The 19,007-nt window shown below is 37.0% G+C and overlaps 1 protein-coding gene across 3 annotated transcripts in view; it reads left to right on the forward strand.

Annotated features, from left to right (window-relative positions):
- Positions 1-19,007, forward strand: part of ATP9B (ATPase phospholipid transporting 9B (putative)) — a 171,967-nt gene that overhangs the window by 11,109 nt on the left and 141,851 nt on the right. For all 3 annotated transcript variants that reach the window (XM_063325763.1, XM_063325761.1, XM_063325762.1), the window contains exons 2-3: positions 5,371-5,544; positions 14,687-14,837. In XM_063325763.1, the coding sequence (XP_063181833.1) occupies positions 5,371-5,544; positions 14,687-14,837 (325 nt within the window). The remainder of the gene's footprint in view (positions 1-5,370; positions 5,545-14,686; positions 14,838-19,007) is intronic.

Raw genomic sequence — 19,007 nt, forward strand, 5'->3', positions numbered from 1 at the left:
AGCAGATTGTGATTTCACTGGATGGTGTTACAAATATGCTATTATTTGTTTGGATATCTAAAAGCAAAACACAATGCAGCAGAAAGCTGTATATTAAAAAAGTGACAATGTAATTTGCAAATTTAACCAGGAGAGATTATAAAAGCATTGCATGTGAATCTGTTTAAACACAGGCCTGTCTGACTGGGAGTCTTGGCATAAAGTAATGTCTTAAGTTTTTTCTAAGCAGTGTTTTTATTGTCTAGTATTCAAATCAGTCTAGTCTGAGAGTAATCAATATAATTTAGTATAATATACATGTTAACATATAATAACTGCCCCATTTTGTGAAGAGAATTTTTTGTAGTGTGTTTTTTCTTAATGACCATTAATAGAAATGGGAATGGAAAACGTATTGCCAGATTGCCATATTAAACTAAACGTTAGATGCAGCTTTTTGCAAACCACATGCTTTGTGAAGATCGTTTTTCATCTTTGTTTTAAACTTTATTTTCCTTTTTTTAAGTGGGTACTGGTGGTAATAATTCTGAAAGTGTTTTCCATGCCATATTTTCACAAAACTAACTTTCAGGGAACTCATAACTTTGAACAAATTTATGCAGTTTTTTAGTTTGAAACTTTTGTTGTGTGTTCTGCTCTGTGGTTTTGCTTTTACTTCATGTGAAACAGATGAAGATTTTTCTTCACAAGGTCTAACACGCTTAAGGTTCCAGTACTCAGTTGACTTGCAGCCAGGGGATACAGAGGGCGTGTGTTTATTATTTTTCCTAGTTATGCATTGTTTTCTAATCTGGTCTGAACACATTGTTGACATCCCTTAATGATGTCTTATACCAAGTGATTCAAAGGAGGTGCAGAAATCAGGGCATCACCTGCCAACCAAAAGAGGAAGTATCTAGCTAGTCATTACTGGTTAACCAATAGCGGGTTTTAGTGGTGGGTTTTTTTTTTCTTTCCTTCCTTATTACATCTTCCTTCTTAACTGTGTTCATACTGATTTATTACATAGCTGGTGTAAAGTATGTGGTATACTTTTTCTGTAGAAATCCCTCCCTCCCCCCTTCCTTTCCTGATATCCAAAAAGGTTAATAAATGCTTTAATATCCTGTATAGAAGAGGGCACAACACGGAAATCTAGGGGAAAAGGAAATTATTTCAGTTTTTTTTGTATTAAATATACAGTAAGTTGAGAAAATGCAAATCCAGTGATGGTGCCTTTCATACTCATACCATAGTCCTGGTGTTTGTAGTGTTACTTTCTTTTTAAAATATTGGATTTTGTCTGTCAAGATTTTGGAGTGAATACTGCTCAGGGTGCTGTTCTGTGTTAGCAGAACTGCCCCCTGCTCAAGCAGGGCCACGTAGAGCTGGTTGTGTAGGATCGTGTCCAGACAGCTTTTAAACATCTCTGAGGATGGAGATCCCACAACCTCCCTGGACAACCTTTGCCAGTGCTCAGTCATACTCATGGTAAAACAGTGTTCCCTGATGTTCAGATGGCACCTCCTGTGTTTCAGTTTGTGCCTGTTGTCTCTTGTCCTGTGACTGGGTACAACTGAAGAGAGCCTGGCTCAGTCTTCTCTGCAGCCTTCCTTCAGGTATTTATAGACATTAATAAGATTTTGCCCATGCCCTGTCTTCTCCAGGCTGAACAGTCCTAGCCCTCTCAGCCTTTCCTCACAGGAGAGATGCTCCACTCCCTTATTCATCTTCACCACCCTACAATGGACTCTTTCCAATATGTCCATGCCTCTTTTGTACTGAGGAGCCCAGAACTGGACACAAGACTCCAGGTATGACCTCACCAGTGCTGGGCAGAGAGGAGGGATTTCCTCCCTTTACCTGCTGGCAACGCTGCTTAACGCTGCCCAGGAAAGCAGTAGCTTTTCTTTGTGGCAAGGGCACATCGCTGGGCTTATGTTCAACCTGTTGTCCACCAGGATCCCCTGGTTCTTTTCTACCAAGCTCCTTTCCAGCTGGGTGGCTCCCAGTGTGGGGTTGTTCTTTGCTTGCTGCAGGACTTTGCAATTTGGCTTGCTGAGCTTCCTGAGGTTCCTGTCAACCCAATTCCTCCAGTCTGTGAAGTTTACACTGGATGGCAGCGTGCTCATTTAGCCTATCAGACACTTCCTTGAGTTTTATGTCATCTGCAAACTTGAGGAGGATGTGCTCTGCCCCATCATCTAAATCACTAACAAAGATGTTAAACAGGACTGCACCCAGTACGGACCCCTGAGATACACTGCTAGTTACTGACCTCCAACTAGACTTTGCACCACTGATGACTACCCTCCGGGCCTGGCTCTTCAGCCCGTTTTCAGTCCACATCACTGTTTGCTCATCCAGCTGCTGCATCAACAGCTTGTCTATGAGGGTTTTATGGGAGACAGTATCAAAAGCCTTACTGAAATCCAAGTAGACACTATTTACTGCTCTCCCCTCATCTACCAGGCCAGTTACTTCATCGTAGAAATTTATCAAATTGGTCAAGCATGACTTCCCCCTGGTGAAACCATGCTGACTACTCCTGATGATTTTCTTGTCTTTTGTGTGCCTGGAAATGGTTTCCAGGATGAGCTGCTCCACGACCTTCCCAGGGATCATGGTGAGACTGACAGGTCTGTAGTTACCTGGGTGGTCCTCCTTGCTCTTCTTGAAGTTAGGAGTGACATTTGCTTTCCTCCAGTCATTTTTCCCAGTTGCCATGATTGATCAAAGATTATCGAAAGTGGCCTTGTGATGACATCTGCCTGGCTCCCTCAGAACTCACAGGTGCATCCCCTCAGAGCCCATAGGCTTATATATATCCAGTTTGTTTAAGTGTTCTCTGATCTTATCCTCATCTTCCCTTGCACCAGCCCCTCCCCCTGCTCTCTGAGACCTGGGACTCCTGAAAGCCAGTCTTTACATAAAAAGACTGAGGTAAAGGAGGCACTCAGTACCTCAGCCTTGTGTCTTGTGTAACTGGGTCCCCTGTCTTATTCAGCAATGAGCCCACATTTTCCCTATTCTTCCTCTTGTCACCTGTGTACTTACAGAGTTCTTATGTTTGACATCCCTGGGCGGATTCAATTCTCCTTGGGCTGTAGCTTTCCTAGCTTTCTCCCTGGATGTTTGGACAATGGTTTTGTATTCCTCCCAGGTTACCTGTTCTTACTTTGTGTGCTTCTTTTCTGTGTCTGAGTTTGGACAGGAGCTCCTCCTCGCGTTTTTGCCCAACTTCTTATTCATTGGGATGGAAATCTCTTGAGATTGGAGGAGCTGATCCTTGAATATTAACCAGCTTTTTTGGGCCCCTCTTCCCTCCACAGTATTATCTCATGAGACTCTTCCAAGCAGTTCTTGAAAAGGCCAAATCTGTTCTCCTGAAGTCCAGGGTTGTGAGCTTGCTTGCCACCCTTGTCCCTGCCCCCAGGAACCTGAACTCCACCATCTTGTGGTCACTACAGCCAAAGTTGTGTTTGACCTTCACATCCCCAGTGAGCCCCTCTTTGCTTGGTGAGTGTGAGGTCCAGCAGAGCACCTCTCCTTATTGGCTCCTCTGATTACTTGGAGGATGAAGTTGTTGCAAAGCACTGCAGAACCCACCAGGATTGCTCATGTCCTTTTGTGTTGTCCCTCCAGCAGATACCAGGGTGGTGGAAATCCCTCATGAACACCAGGGCCTGCGAATGTGAGGGTGCTCCTGTGTGTCTGTAAAGAGCCTCATCTGCATTCTTCCTGTTCAGGTGATCTGTAGCAGCCACCCACTATAACGTTGCCTTTACTGGTCCTCTCTTTAGTCCTAACCCAGAAGTTCACAGTTTGCTCCTCATCTGTCCCCAGGTAGAGCTCCATGTGTTCCAGCTGCTCTCTCACACAAAGGGAATGGATTTTTGGTTTTGTTAATTACTATTTTTATATAGATTGGTTTTGGGTTGCTGTGGGGAAAATGGGACAGTCCTAGGTCACACATTGTAAGACATGACTGTACAGTACAGCTTCATAAAAGTCAAACTTACTAATACGTGTACCAAATGTGTATTTTTTTTTTTTTGTGACTCAGTCCTTTTTCTTGTTGTGTGTGGTGTTGATTTTTTTTTTTTTTTTTGTTCTTGGGTCCCCCCCCCCCCCCCCCCACTCTAGGAATTATTCTTTACTGCTCCCAGTGCAAGAATAATTTCAAGGTAGATATATGACATATAGAATAGATTAATGGTAGTCTGCTAGTCTTCCAAACCGTAAAATATTTGAGAAATTTTAAAAATACTTGTGCAGAATATATTTTGATTTATTTTGGTCAGATACTTTTTTTTTATATCAGCTGTTCCTATTTAAAGACTGCTTAACTACCATTACCAATAGTGTCAAGTAATGTGTTTATATATTTAGAGTTTTTGCTTCTCTGTTGTTTGATACAATTTTCACATATTTTGTAAGCATTTGTGCAGCCAGCTTTTCTGACTGTTTTGTTTATCTTCTGTATCGTGCATTTTTATTGATTAGGGTTATTGCATGTGTTATTGCATACAAGCAGATGATCTTTGCTTGACTATAATGTTTAATCCCTTCAAAAATTTTCTTCTAATTAATATACTTAGTAGTCCTTTTAATAGTCTGTGAAAGGAAACTTGAGTAATAGTGCAGTTTCTTACAATCATCTTCCCAATGGTATAAAAATATGAACAGAATAAGTCACTCAATTTACATGCACTTAGCGGAATTTTCTGATCAAATATTCCTGTCTTGGCATAAAAAACATTCCAGAAATGTAAAATTGAAGTGGAGAATAGTTTCTGGAGGGGAAAGGACCATTGTTAGCTTGGTGTTGTTTCCATAGGTCCCACATGCAAATCTCTTTTGACTTGCTGAATGTTTTTGTGTAGAATTATAAAAGTAACTATAATGTTTTAGTAATTAAAACTAAGATACTGATGAGTTGTGTAGAAAGTGTGACTCGGAGGCCTGTGCACACAGGAACAGACATCAGGAAAGCAAGTTGAAGAAGCTCAGTGGAAATCTAAAGTCTGTACTTCCGTGAAAACTCAGTCATTTGCTTCTGCTATAAACTTTGCCGAGTAAATTCTATCTAACAAAATCTTACAAAGAATCATTTGAAAAGTATGACGTTGCAGCTCTGTATGTACAAATTATATAATAAACAATAATTTCCCTAGAATAATTGCAGACCCTTTTTCTGTATTACGTATTTTTAACTCAAATTAGAATTTCTTGTTGATGTGTTAGCACGAATACATGAGATGTATAGATGAAAATATCTCTCTAATAAAATTCCATAGGGCAAAAATTAACTTCTTACTTTAGGAGATTCATGGTAATGAAAAGTGATGTACTGACTATTTATTTAGTGTTTTTATTTCATTTTGCCAGGTACCAAGTGGAAGATGAGTCCTCTCATTTGGATGAAATGCCGTTAATGATGTCAGAAGAAGGCTTTGAAAATGATGAGAGTGATTACCATACTCTACCAAGAGCCAGAATTTCTCAAAGAAGAAGAGGCTTAGAATGGTTTATCTGTGGTGGCTGGAAGTTCCTTTGCACTAGGTTTGTTGCATACCAGTACTTTTTATTAAACAAATTCAGTAAATAGTAACTGTATATTGTGTGATATGTGCAGAGTACAGCAACACAATAGTTGGCTTGTCGTGCATCTTTTGATTGCTTTGCCGGCATTTTCCCTACTGGGATGTTACCAGCCATTAATAAAAAAAGTTCTTAAGAGCTGCTGCTGTGTATTTCTTCTGTCTGCTTTGCTGACTTGCAAGAAAGAGGCCTTTAAGAGAGATCATGCACTGAATTTGTACTAGTCTGAGGTCCATAATACAGCATCTAAGCCTAGTCCTCACTTCTACTCAAAACCGCATCAGGGTAGAGGGCGTTAGTGTGTTAAGTTGACAATATATAAATTTTATTGTTGTTGCTGAAAAGAAAAAGCAAATTCATTAACTGATGATTAGTTAACACTTCAACTTTAAAGGTTAAAGAATATGTGTAACTGGTGGCCTTGCAGTGAACTACAGCTGGGATTAGCTTTTGTGATTGGGTTCTTATTTAGAAAACTTTTTGTGCTACACTCTGCTGTATGCAGTTGCCTTGGAATAGTAACTTTCTAATGAATTGCTAGCAAACTTCCAAATACAGAAATTGCTATTAGGATGATTAAGAATCACAGGTTTTTTTCTATCTTGAATGATAAAATCTGAGAATCAGTCAAGTGAAGTAAGTGAAGAGTTTTCAGTGGACTTAAATGATGAGTGATTTTTTTGGCAGATGACTTTTGGAACTGATTTAGATAGAAGTCTTCACAGGTGGTTTAATGGCACTTAATAAATTCCAGGAGGTCTATATTTGTGCATCATTAGTTTTGAAATAATTTCATTATACACCTTTACTGTTTGCAGAAAAAATATGATCTGTAGTGATTTTTTTTTTTCTATAATGATTTAACAAAAACTCTTGGATTAGTAATTTTATTATACTGAATAAGTGTTTGGAAAGTAGCAGGAAAGAAGTAAGGTAGCAAAGTTTTACAGAAGCAGCATTTGTATACGTAAATGCTTTTTGGAAGCAATATTTCTGTTACAGAACTACCATTGTAGTTTTTAAAAAAACTTTTAAAAATACTTAAAGAGGCTGTGAATCTTTTGGACATACATTAAAATTGAGATACCTTTCAAACAATACACTTTAGGTGAGTTCGGCGCTTTAAATGTTAATGAGTATTAGTTATGATGATTACATTCCTGTAAGTTTCATGAAAACAAGTAGACCAGTAAAGACTGCACCCTGTGGTTGCCCTGACAGAGAATTTACAGTGTTTTGATAGAAGTAGGCAATTTTAAGATGAGTTTATGTTGGAACAAATTAACAATTGTAAGAGAATGTCACAAGAAAGTGTCATTGATGCTGAGGATTGTAAAACTTCATGTTCTTGTGTGCTTTTTAAAATGGATAGGTAGATCTCAGCTTTAAGTGGAGCTCAAAGCCTAGAAACTTTCAAATTGTTAGAACTTCCTAATTAAAACACTTGAGCTATATTTTTGATGGATTTTTGAGAATGAAGAGAGCAAGAAAACTGCATTATGGATTCATTATTTTGCTATGTCTTACACATACGTTACTGCTAATGTAGGTGTGTAAAAGAAAAGCCCTCATTAAGAAAGAGGCCTTAGAGGAGAAGTATGACTTCTGCTTTGCTGATTTCCCCAGCTGAATTTGTGTACAATAAAGAGTCTATTCAGTATTGTATTTATACCTAGAGGCATTTTAATCGCATTAGTGTTTTCTACAACAGAACATCATAGCAGATAATTTTCTTCTTTCATGGAAAAAATAAAATCTCTATTGAAGAAAAGAAAAAGAAAAGATGACCCTCAGATCCTAGCAGAAACTTGAAATTTCTGTAGAGTATTGGCAGGCAGAGGATACTCCCACAAGAAAGCTGCAGACATCTGCTTATGTGATATGGGGAAAATTAGCTGGAAAGAAAGTGAATCACGTGGTATCTTATCTACTGGTCCAGTCAGGTTGGATAAAAACCTCAGCCTGGGTGAGCACTTCTGAGTGAGTATGTAAATACCTGTTGTGGTGATAAGGAGTTTTTTTCTGGGCTGAGAGCACCATTGAGGCTTTGTTATTGATAAAAGTCAGGGATGTGCAGTCAGTGTTAAGATATAGTTTTTGATGGTTTCTCGTTATAATAAAACTTTATGAATTTTTGCTAGGGCCCACAGAATATTAGAGCTTTTGAAATACCTATTTGCAGTTCATAAAGCTGTCTAGGATCATTGAGAAGATCATAAAGTTGCCTAGGATCATTGAAAAGGATCATTGTCATACATGCAGTTATTATTTACACTGTGTAGTAGAATGAGTTATGCTGTTTTTATGTTGTGTGAAGTATCAGTTTGGCATAGAGCTGGGTGTTGACTCGTTCACACTTGAAATGGACATGTAAGAAAACAATTTTCATGTGTGTTGATGGTGGAATATATGTGCTGTGAAAACAACTGAAATTTATTTCCAGAAGGCAAACTGCATTCTTTTAAGAGTAATGTGAGATTAAACAGCAGTCTGAAACCTGTTCAGTTGAACAGAATTTAAAATTTCACCGTGTTTTTGTGGAAATTAGTATCTCATACTTGAGAATGGATGAGGTTGAAATATCAGCTTCACATCCAGAATTTCCATTTGTGCTTTAAAGTAAATTTTTCAAAGCTGCGACAGAAAGATGAACACAAGAAAAGACAAGGCATTTGTCTGGAGTCAAGCTCAGGGGGCCCTTGATTTCTTCTGGATTCTCAGTGAAAGTCTTGTGTTTGTGTTCAAAATCACTTGTTGCAAACAAACAAAACCCCCCCATACCCGCTAGTTTCTGTGGTTTTATTTTTTGGTCTGTGTTGCATTGTTAGGATTAATCTCATTTTTGTGAGAGGAAGTTTTCCATCTCTTACTTTGCAGCTTTAGAATTTTATATTCTATAGATTTTTGTTGCTACATCACAAACTGATTGAAAAAGTTTCACCCATTTGGCAGGAACAAATATGGAATGTGTGACAGAGTTCACTGTACATTAAAATCGATTTTGTAAAAATCACTTATTCGGCTTTTAACTTCTGTTTAGACAATAGTCTTGTTTGGAACTGAATGGTGTGAACTTTAGTTGCAAATCTGCAGCTCTTTAAACATTTTTTACATTTGCAATGTAAAAAAAAATCATAATTAAATCAAATGTCTTTGATTTTGAACAAACTGAAGACTTAATTCAATCAGTATAACTTTTAACTTCAGAAACTGCTTATTTTTTGCTTTCATAGCACAGTTAAAAGAAAACTTTGTGATATAGCAGCTGTTTTGTGGCTGTAATCATTTCCCCTTTAACTTACAAATTCTCTTCAAGCTTGTGAAATTATAATGCACATAGATCAATACTCTGGAGTTCTTTGGGCTGGATTGATTTCTTTCTCATGAGATTTACATTCCACTTGTTATCAAAAACCACTTTGTCCCTATGAAAATGGTGCCATTGAATGGCATTTCCATATGAAGTGAAGGGGATATCAAATGCTCGGATTAATTTGGGCTCTAAGATGGCCTGTACTCTTTCAATTAATCTGCAATGCATTTGTTATGCAGAAGCATGGGAAAATGCTGATCTTTTAAGAATGACATGACCACTGTGTTGCTTTTGGCCTGATTACTGAAGCTACCTGTTGAGTACAATAATTACAGTATGTTTTCTTTGCAGAACTAGTTTCTGCTACTTAAAACCTAATAAGGAAAAGCTGACCCTTGCAGACAATATAGAGCTTTTATATTATCTTTCCTTTCTGATGAAAATGCCGTTTTGTGAAAGATACTGGCAGTTAAGCTTGTTGGATAAAAGTAATGAAAAGAGAAAATAAAAAAAGCCTTTATTATTAGAACTGCAGAGTCAGTTGAGACTTTTACTTTAGCTTTTGACTTGAAGAGATGCGCTCTATTTATGAAAAAGTTAAGGGTTCTTATTTAACAATTTCTCCAGGGTTTTTTTGTTTGTTTGTTTTTTTAATATGGCAACAGTTACTAATATTAAGACTTCGGTTATTTCTCCTTCAGATAAAAACAGATACATTAGGAAGCAGATTGGAAAAAAGCCATTTAATAGATATACCTTAAAGTTCTTTTATCAATTAGTTCATTTCTTCATATATGCAATCTTTTCTATTGATATAGGCAACATGGTTTATACTAGCTTAAGAAAAAAAGCTATCTGTGCATGTGTTGAATTTTCTAGGCAAGGGCATTTGAAATAAATGCTTAAATCAATACGCAAGATTGCGATTTATTTATTTATTTATTTTTTAATCACTGAATCCATAGCATAAGGTGTCCTTTTACATTAAAGATTCCAGGAAAACCTAAAGTGTGTCTTGATCATGCTACATCTAACTCTATGTTTTTAGGATACTTGAAGCTTGGAGAACGCTATTCTGATTTATCTCCTGATGTTTGGTTCACACAAATTTAGTGGGTACAAAAAGCCCACGAAAGCATCCATACAAAAATTGCATAAAAATTGTTTCTGTATTGGGGAACATTAATCAATACACAACATATAATTAATCTGTTCTCAAATTAATCTGAGTTTCAAAAATATTGGGTAGACTTCATGGTTCTTACAAATCTGAATTAATGTGAATTGATTAGGATTTTTGAGGCCAGCATGTCCACTTCCTACTCTTCCTGTGATATAACAGTGATTACTGCTGAGACCGTAAATGGCAGAATCAAACTGATTTTTACTTTTAAGGTAGTAAAACTCATCTGAACCATTACGATACTGATTTGGGCACAACCTGTAATATTTCTATCATCTGAGATTTTCTTGTGTCTGAGAACTTTAGTGTTGTTAGTTCTATGTCAGTCAAATCCCTTTTATCAAAGGTATCACAATTGTTTCCAAGTCAGACATCATTGTTATGTCTGTACTTTTTGGCATTTGCTAAACTAATGGTCATTCTGGCATCTGTTTCACATTCTCTGTTGATCTGTAATGGAAAAAGTAGTTTCAGGAAGATGAAACTTGATGGCAGGGAAGGCAGTATAATTCAGTTGCTTTATTCAAATATTTAATTTTAGCAATAGAAAAGTCATCAGTGTCTGAGGAAATTCTTCTACAAAAGCCACTGTGCCTAGTCAAATGTTCAGTCTTTTTACCGTTGAAATTAAAAAAACTGATTTAAGCAATGCAAGATTTCAAAGGCTGTCAGGAAATTTCAGTCTATGGGCTTTTAGACAGAAGCTGTTGTGCTTGTTTGCTTTCCCTGGAAAAGAATATTTTCCTTGGAACTTTTTTGCTACAGATGTGTCTGGACACTTCTTAGTATACAGCAAAGCTGTCTCTTCCATTTGTATTGTCCTCACCACCCCCTGCTCTGGAAATTAATACATTTAAAGCTTTAATTCCATGAGCAGTTTTATCAAGAGTAAATCCAAGCTGGCACCGAGTGGAATTGTTCCACCTTCTCCTGCAAGCACATAGCCTGTGTTGTTTCAACTATTTTTGCAGTTTTATAGATTTTAAAAATCAGAGGTGGATCTAACTGAAAATAGTCCCCTTTTTTATTCTGTGTTAGTTCACAGATGGATGAATGTGCGGGTCCAGTTTACCCATGCAGTTGCATGAGTAGTCGTGTCAGCACAAGGGCAGGGGCAAGAATCCACACCTTTGTTATGGGAGGAGGGTGGTACTAGCCACCTCGGCAGCGGCAGGATAGGTTCGCAGCCATTAAACTGATTGTGGAACCATGACATAGAAAGACTGCTGTGCATTGTGCTTTAAAGACAAATTTAAGAAATTATCAAGATAACTTGATTTTTCTGACTTGTATGTTACTAAATAACAGGGCTGAATTTTGAATGTTGACTTAATACAAATTTTTACAACAGAATAATTCTTTGTGACTATTTAAAAGTGATGCGGAAAAGTTGCTGAATGGGCTTAAATTTGTAACAAAAATAAAATGCATGTTTATGTAGGATCAAACCAAATTGATGTCCATACCATAGTGAAAGCTTCAGGGAAGAAATCTTAAGAATCCAGCATTTAGAATGTAAGTGTTCTAAATGTCAGCTTGTGGGTATTGGTGTAGTGGCATTTCCATAACAAAGTGAATGCTGCTTGCAATGATTTTGCTATTGCATAACTTCTAGTTTTCTTTAAAAAGAAGAGCCTACAACTTTCAATTCTACTTGTTCTTTGGCAAAATTAGTTTGTAATAGGCTTGGGATAATGTGGACTACAGACAAGAACAATTTAAGTGGGACTGTGGTGATGTAAGCTAACTATCAGCCTTCCTTCCCTGCATATTTGTGTGTACCATGATTCTGTAATTGTGGAAAAAATAGGAAAGGACTTTGAGAGGTCGTCCCGTGGATTCCTTGCCTGCACAGGATGAATTGCACCTGCCACTCATGTCTGATCTAACCAGATCTGAGCCCTGCAGTGGTAGCCATTCCAGCCTCCTTAAGTGTTTCTTTCCACCCTAGTTGTTAGAAGCATTTACTCCATGTCTGTTCCCCCTCGTTATTTATTTGCCACAGTTGAAGTCTGTCATTATTTAATCATGGTGGACCTAGAGAATAGTTGACCCTTTCCTTTTTGCAGCTGTTTCTTACATGCCTTTTTTTTTTTTATGTGGACCATATTAGGTCCACACTCAGCCTGTCTGAACAACTCTGTTTCTTTCAGTGTATCTAGTAGACAACCCTGGCCTCCTTTCTAGACCTGTAGTTGTTTTGTTGCTCATATGTATGGCCTTTGTTTTCCCAATAGGATTGTCTGAATTTTGGTATTCAAAATGATATTGTAAGCCAATTGAGATCTCGCTAGCCGTTGGACTGAGAAAAAGGAATATATTCATGACTTGCTAGTAGTATGCCTGTCCATGCTGACCAGATACCTGCCTCTTTTTTTTTGCACATGTATATCATTCTCATGCAGTAACTGGGTCCCTCTCTTCTGAGCTGCCATCTACTAATGCTTTTCTAATTCTTTATTTGCATAGTTGATTATTTCTGTGTAAATGCACTATGTTGCGCTTTTGCCTGTTTAACTGCATTCTGTTTTTGCAGGTAGTTTTTCCAATCTGTCAAGACAGCTTTGAATTCTGATCTCCTCTTTGCATGTACTCCTGTCTCTTCTAGCTTTTTGTTGTGTGAAAAATGAAATATTCGTTATTCAATTACCCAGTAAGTTCTAGATAAAGCTCTGCAGAACTTCACTGAAATTATTTTGGTTTTATAACAAGCTACTGTGCAATTATGATTTCTTGCAACTGTGTCAGTTCCTTTGCTTTCCTTATGAGAAATATCTTGAGAGCCATGTTTTACTAGAGACATATAATCATGGAATGATTTGGGTTGGAAAGACCTTCAAAGATCATCTGGTCCAGCCTCCCTGGCCATGGGCAGGGACACCTTTCATTAGATCAGGGTGCTTAAAGCCCCAAGAGTCAAGAGAGGAAATGTATTCTTAAGGAGTAGTGTATCTGTCTCTTCTCAGGGGGAAATTAGTTCCATTTTAGAGGTTGCTCTTGACATGTCAGTGTTGGTTATGACTTTCTGTTTTCTTTCAGGTGTGTACAACTACATACAAATAGGTTGACTATACAGAATTCATCCAGGAAACAATGCTGAGGTGACTGAATAGTAGTTTTCCCCTCCTGTTCTCAGCAAAATCCTTTCTATTGGTTTGAATACAACTTAAAAGAGCTTATTAATGATTACTTTTTTTTATCAAAAAAATTGTCAGTATATTCAAAAACCTCACTAGGAAACATTTGTCACTTTCTTTTACGTTCAACTTCACCTGCTGTTCTAGCTGAAATTTCACTGTGACCAGCTAGGTCTGTGCTTCGGCTGCAGTAGGTGCTCATGGAAGGACTGTCTGCTCAGTCTTCCTGATTCACTTTCCCAAAGCAGACTCCCAACATGATTAAAGCGCTTCCCCCCGATATTAAAAAGTGCCAAGAAATTATCCTTTAGCATACAGAATTGTAAAACAAGGATATACAGTGTATGGTGAACCTGCTTTTCTTTCTACACTAGCAGTTCTTTCCAAACCACCTGTACTCATTTGCCCCTGTCGGGGGGCAATGCTCCTGTGGATAGTCCTAGCAGGTTTTAGGCTGATTATATTTTGTGAGTTGAGTCACATCGATGTTTGTTTCTTGTTTTACTGTTAGTAAATAGTCTGCTGAGCCTCAGTGGCATCATTCCATTTGCCAGCCTTTTGTTCTTCCTGCTTTGGGATCTCATCCCATCATTCCTGTGTCCTTGTCCAAATTGCAGTTGTTTAAAGTGGTCTGTGAGGCCTTCCTGTCTGTCTCATTGCTCATCGTTTAAGCCTTCTTAGCTAGATTTGTAAGCTGGTTAGGCAAGAATGCTCTTCCTTTCTCCTGTTCATAGAATCATAGAATTGTTAGGGTTGGAAGGGGCCTTAAAGATCATCTAGTTCCAACCCCCCTGCCATGGGCAGGAACACTTCCCACTAGACCAGGCTGCTCAAAGCCCCGTCCAGCCTGGCCTTGAACGCTTCCAGGGATGGGGCATCCACAGCAGCCCTGGGCAACCTGTTCCAGTGTCTCACCACCCTCATGGTGAAGAACTTCTTCCTAACGTCCAATCTGAATTGACCCATCTCTGGTTTTAATCCATTTCCTCTAGTCCTACCATTACCCGACATCCTAAAAAGTCCCTCACCAGCTTTCTTGTAGGCCCCCTTAAGATACTGGTAGGCCACTATAAGGTCTCCTCAGAGCCTTCTTTTCTCCAGACTGAACAACCCCAACTCTCTCATTCTGTCCTTACAGGAGAGGTACTCCAGCCTCCTCTTCACCATTGCAGATCCTTATGCAAAAATTGTTTTGAACCTGTGTCGGGATGAGGTGTAGTGAAACTTGTCATTATTTTATTAGGATTTCCTGTAAAGAATTTGCAAGCGTTTATATATGTCTGAATGAGTTGAGTACTGTGTAATTGCCCTAAATATTACAAGTCAACATTGTGCTTGCTTATTTAGATGTGGCAAAAATTTTTAAGCCTGTTTTTCTTAGATATTTGCCTTTAGGATTCCAGGTTTGGAAATAGTAATCGTGTGTAGTGAATTTTTAGTTTTAAAGTAAACAATTGTTTTTCTTTTCAGTTGTTCTGATTGGCTCATAAACATTTGCCGAAGAAAGAAAGAGCTGAAGGCTCGCACAGTGTGGCTTGGGTGTCCTGAAAAGTGTGAAGAAAAATACCCCAAAAATGCCATAAAAAATCAAAAATACAACGTCTTTACCTTTATACCTGGGGTAAGGCTACTAACCATTTATTTTATTTTTTTTTTTAGTATTGGGCTGACTATATGTTCTGTAGATTCTGCAAAAAGATAATTTTGTTTGCCCGGATTCTTCTTTTTCTTTTTATATTTATCTTGATGTCTTCAATTAAAATTGACAGTTTGAGAGCAAAGCTGCTTTTTTTTCTGAATTGTTTCGTTTTCAGAGGGATATTCACTAAAAAAGTGCAGTATGTTTGTTTGAGTGGTTGGAATTCAGTGAACCTCTAGAAATTTTGAGATGGGTTTCCTTGCGCATTTCTAGTCATCATTAGAAACTTATAATCCTCTTTTTAAAGCAGAAGCATTTCTACACAGTCAGTTGTGAAAATACTACAAAGTGCTGACTTCAATTGAGAATTAAATGGTTGAAAACCCCAATGTTCTCCCATAGATATTTTGTCATACTCCCTGCCATTGAAAGCATAGTAAGTAAATAATGTATTGTGAAAGTCAACTCCTTAAATGACAAAAACAACTCACCTCTTCAATTTATATGACACGTAAGGCCAAGTTTAGTAAACCAGTGCTTTTCAGAGTTGTATTTCTTATTGCAGTTATACAAATTGTGATGTCTTTTTGGTTTTGAATGCAGTTCTTCAGACAATACTTTTGTTCTGGAGCGGAAGGGTTTTTGTCACTTTTTTTTCTAAGAAGCCATATTGTGTCAATTTCATTTTCTTCCCTATAATGTTCACAGTGTATATGAAGACAAAAGAGACATTACAACTTTGTCAAGTTCATATTTAAAAAAAAAAAATTGTTGTTATAATATAGCAATAGCTGTATCTCTAGCTTCAGTAGTTAAAACCTAAAAGTGCATGTTGCTGTGTTACAGATTTTACTAATACACTTTTACTCATACACTTACTAATACCATCCACGAGTCCTGTGTTCTGTTGCAAAAACCGAATGTTTTCTGCATTTGAATACAGATACGCTTTGTCTTAAATTTTTTATTTAAGTGATTGTGCTGGTTTATAAGAGTATTGATTCTATTCTTCTGGCCTCTTTAGTCCAATGACTGGCAGGTGCTTTCTAATACATTTCTTTATTAAAACAAAAAAAAAATTAATGGCTTTGTAATTAAGACTGATCTCCTGTCAAAGAAATAAAATGTCACTTATCAGAGGCGGATAAAATATTCTCATCTCTATTGAACAAAGTAAACGTTTTCTTCCAAAGTTTAAATTATTAAATACACTGAAACTGGTTAAGCCACATATGCTTTCCTAAAGGTCACAAAATTCATTAAGCATATACTAAGCCATTGATTATTGTGACTAGAAATCTGCAGTGTAGATTACAAATCCTAAACTAGATTCATGTTTCCTATAGGGATCAGCCATAGCTTGCAATTACCTGTTGAGAGAGAGAGAACGTTTGTTCTTTTTTCATCTTTTGAAAGTCTTGGTTTTTACAGTATAGGCAGAATCAGATTTTTATTTTAGTGGTAGTATTTGGAAACTCAGTAGTAACTTCAAAATTAAGTGACATCTTAAACGTAAAGCCCAATAGTTGGTGAAAATAAAATGTTTCTAAGTTTTCATTTTAAACGTAAATTCCAAACCCATAAATGTAATTAAGTCACAAGTATTGACTCCAGTGATTTACCCTGGTTGAAATTTTCATCATGTGAAGTTTTGTCTTCTGTTTAGAGTTGTATCTTTTTTTAAAGTAGTGGCTGGCAATGGGTAATATTCAATGATTTCATATCAAAATGCAAGCTTGAAATATTGTTCAGAGTAACAGAATTTTATTTACTGGCTGAAAGAGCTGTAACATTTCCAAGATATCATCTCATTTCCTAACATTTATGTAAAATACTTACTGCTTCTATCTTTGCACCAGTTTCTTCAGTTCCCACTTACTATTTCGTATACATCTGCTGCTTAGGAATTTTGCGTAAATTTACATAAAGAGTATCTTCTGTGATGGGCAGGTTTTTAAGATACTTCTCCTGAATTCAAAGCAGTAGTCTATTTTTTTTTTAATCAGTTTTATGTAACTGTAGACTTTTCAATTTGTTTAACCTGGACTGAAGTGTTCAGCTTTTTATCAAATGAACTGTCAGTGGTCTGCCAGGATTCAAAAGATTTGTAGGAAGGTGGTTTTTAACTCCCATCTTCTCTGGGTGGGTGGGTGCTCTTGCAGATCTGCACCTCCTGAAGTGCTCTGTGGACTTTTCTTTTACCTGATATATCAAGTCTTTTTTTAAACAGTTAAGCATACTGCTCTAAATGAGTGTATAAACTTCATTGGTAGTAACACAAGGTACAGGTTCAAGCCAAATTCATTTTATTTTGGAAGGATGCTCCAACTTTCCCTGCAACTTCAAATTTCACCTTTTTTGGCTTTACAGTTTTGTTGGTAAATAGTGGAATAGAATTCCGTGCTTTTGAAAAAAATATTCTACATTGATGCTGTTTAGGTGGCCTTTAGCTGAACAATAACGTAGCACTCTTGTAAGAAACTGTCAATTTTGAGGTACTGCTACTTTATGGTGCCTGCCAGAAAGACACTTTGAAATGAACTTCCTTCAATAATTTTTCCTAGGACATAGGTTTTTAAATAATTGAGTAATAATGTTGGATTGATAAGAGCAATAAATATCTGTCCAGTAACTTTTGATTTTCATGCAGAAGTTATTGTAATATTAACTGGATTGTAAAAGATGGAGACGCTCTTTAAATGTGGCTTTTTGATCTATTTTGAGTCTTTTAGCTTTTAAATGCTTATCCATTTTCTCGAGTCTCAATGTTCTGAGCTCAGTAGCCACTTCTGATCATCCTGCTGGAGGTGCCATGTTAGCCTGGCCTATTAAAGAAATATATGTATTCTTTGAATGTTCAAAATCCTATAAAATGAATAATTGTCTTAGTACTGTAATTATAACTAAAGCTATGTTGAGAACATGCGCTTGCTGAAGTGATGCTTTTAATTACCAAAGGAATCTTTGCATCTGTCACTACGTTGGAATATGGGACAATGTATTCTGTGGTAAGGTTACTGTGTCTTCACTTAGAACTTGGACAGTTATCTTGAAGTTTAGACCAAAACTTTGATTTATTAATAAACATATCTTACGTACCAGTATTTATTGCAAAATAATATTTTGGGAAATTTATTGCTGAGCATTTCTTCTAAATTACCTCAAAAGCCCATGTTATTCTGTCAAAAATCTTTTGTAGTTTAAACTTTCTGCAAACTTAAACTGTGGTTGCTTTTGTAAAAAGCTTGTCTTGTTATGGAAACTGAAGTATACCGCCTTATTCTGAGATTCTTCACATGATAGCCATTTGGAAAGAGAACAGTGTCACTTACCCTTACTCACTGGATCTTTTCTGTAGCCTTCCTTTATCTTCCTAAACAACATTTGTTCTTGAACATTGAGTAATTTCACTGTTCTTAAGAAGAGTAGGAAATGGTAATTTTGAAGGAGTGCATCCGACTTGATGGTGGCCTTTGTCCCTTTGAGAATCAAAGGCCTTCAGAAAGAAGGCAGATGGGTTGTAGAGCTTCCAGCCCTGCAAGAGGAGAAATTTCAGTGGCTGTGATGAGGAGGGAGTGTGCTGAGGGAACGCAGCAAACAGAAGTAATGAGGAGTTCACGTATACTATTTTCTGCATGTGCTGCAGACAGGGCTGAAGTTTTAGGGTATTCTCACAGTGATGCAGAGCAGCATGGTATAGCCTGCTCAGTTTTGCTACTCTGTAGAAGTTCAAATGACAAAGACTGGGATAATATTTTTGTAAATGGTTTCTGTTCTTTTGATGCCAATAATTTCTTCTAATTATTATTATTTAAGGCCAGGATATAAACATTTTTCAGACAGACATTGTGAGGCAGATAAAACAGAATTTAAGTATTGGTACTTAAGAGAAAATGAAGATTCACTTTTAATTTTGTATTTTTAGGAAGAAAAGTTTTAGCAGTTAAAAATGAAAACTTAATGTAACCAATGAAAGTTCAGATACTTGCAAACTTATTTTGCTTTTTTTATTGATAATATTAAAAAGCAGAATTTTAAATAACTGTCTTGACTCATAAACATAAAGGTAACTCGTGGATATAAAACTATTGCAAGATGCTTCTACAAACATCTGAATTCTGTTTACTGTAAAATTTCAGAGTAAATCTTTGC

This window comes from Chroicocephalus ridibundus, chromosome 2 (genome assembly GCF_963924245.1).
Source record: "Chroicocephalus ridibundus chromosome 2, bChrRid1.1, whole genome shotgun sequence".
Classification (NCBI taxonomy): domain Eukaryota; kingdom Metazoa; phylum Chordata; class Aves; order Charadriiformes; family Laridae; genus Chroicocephalus; species Chroicocephalus ridibundus.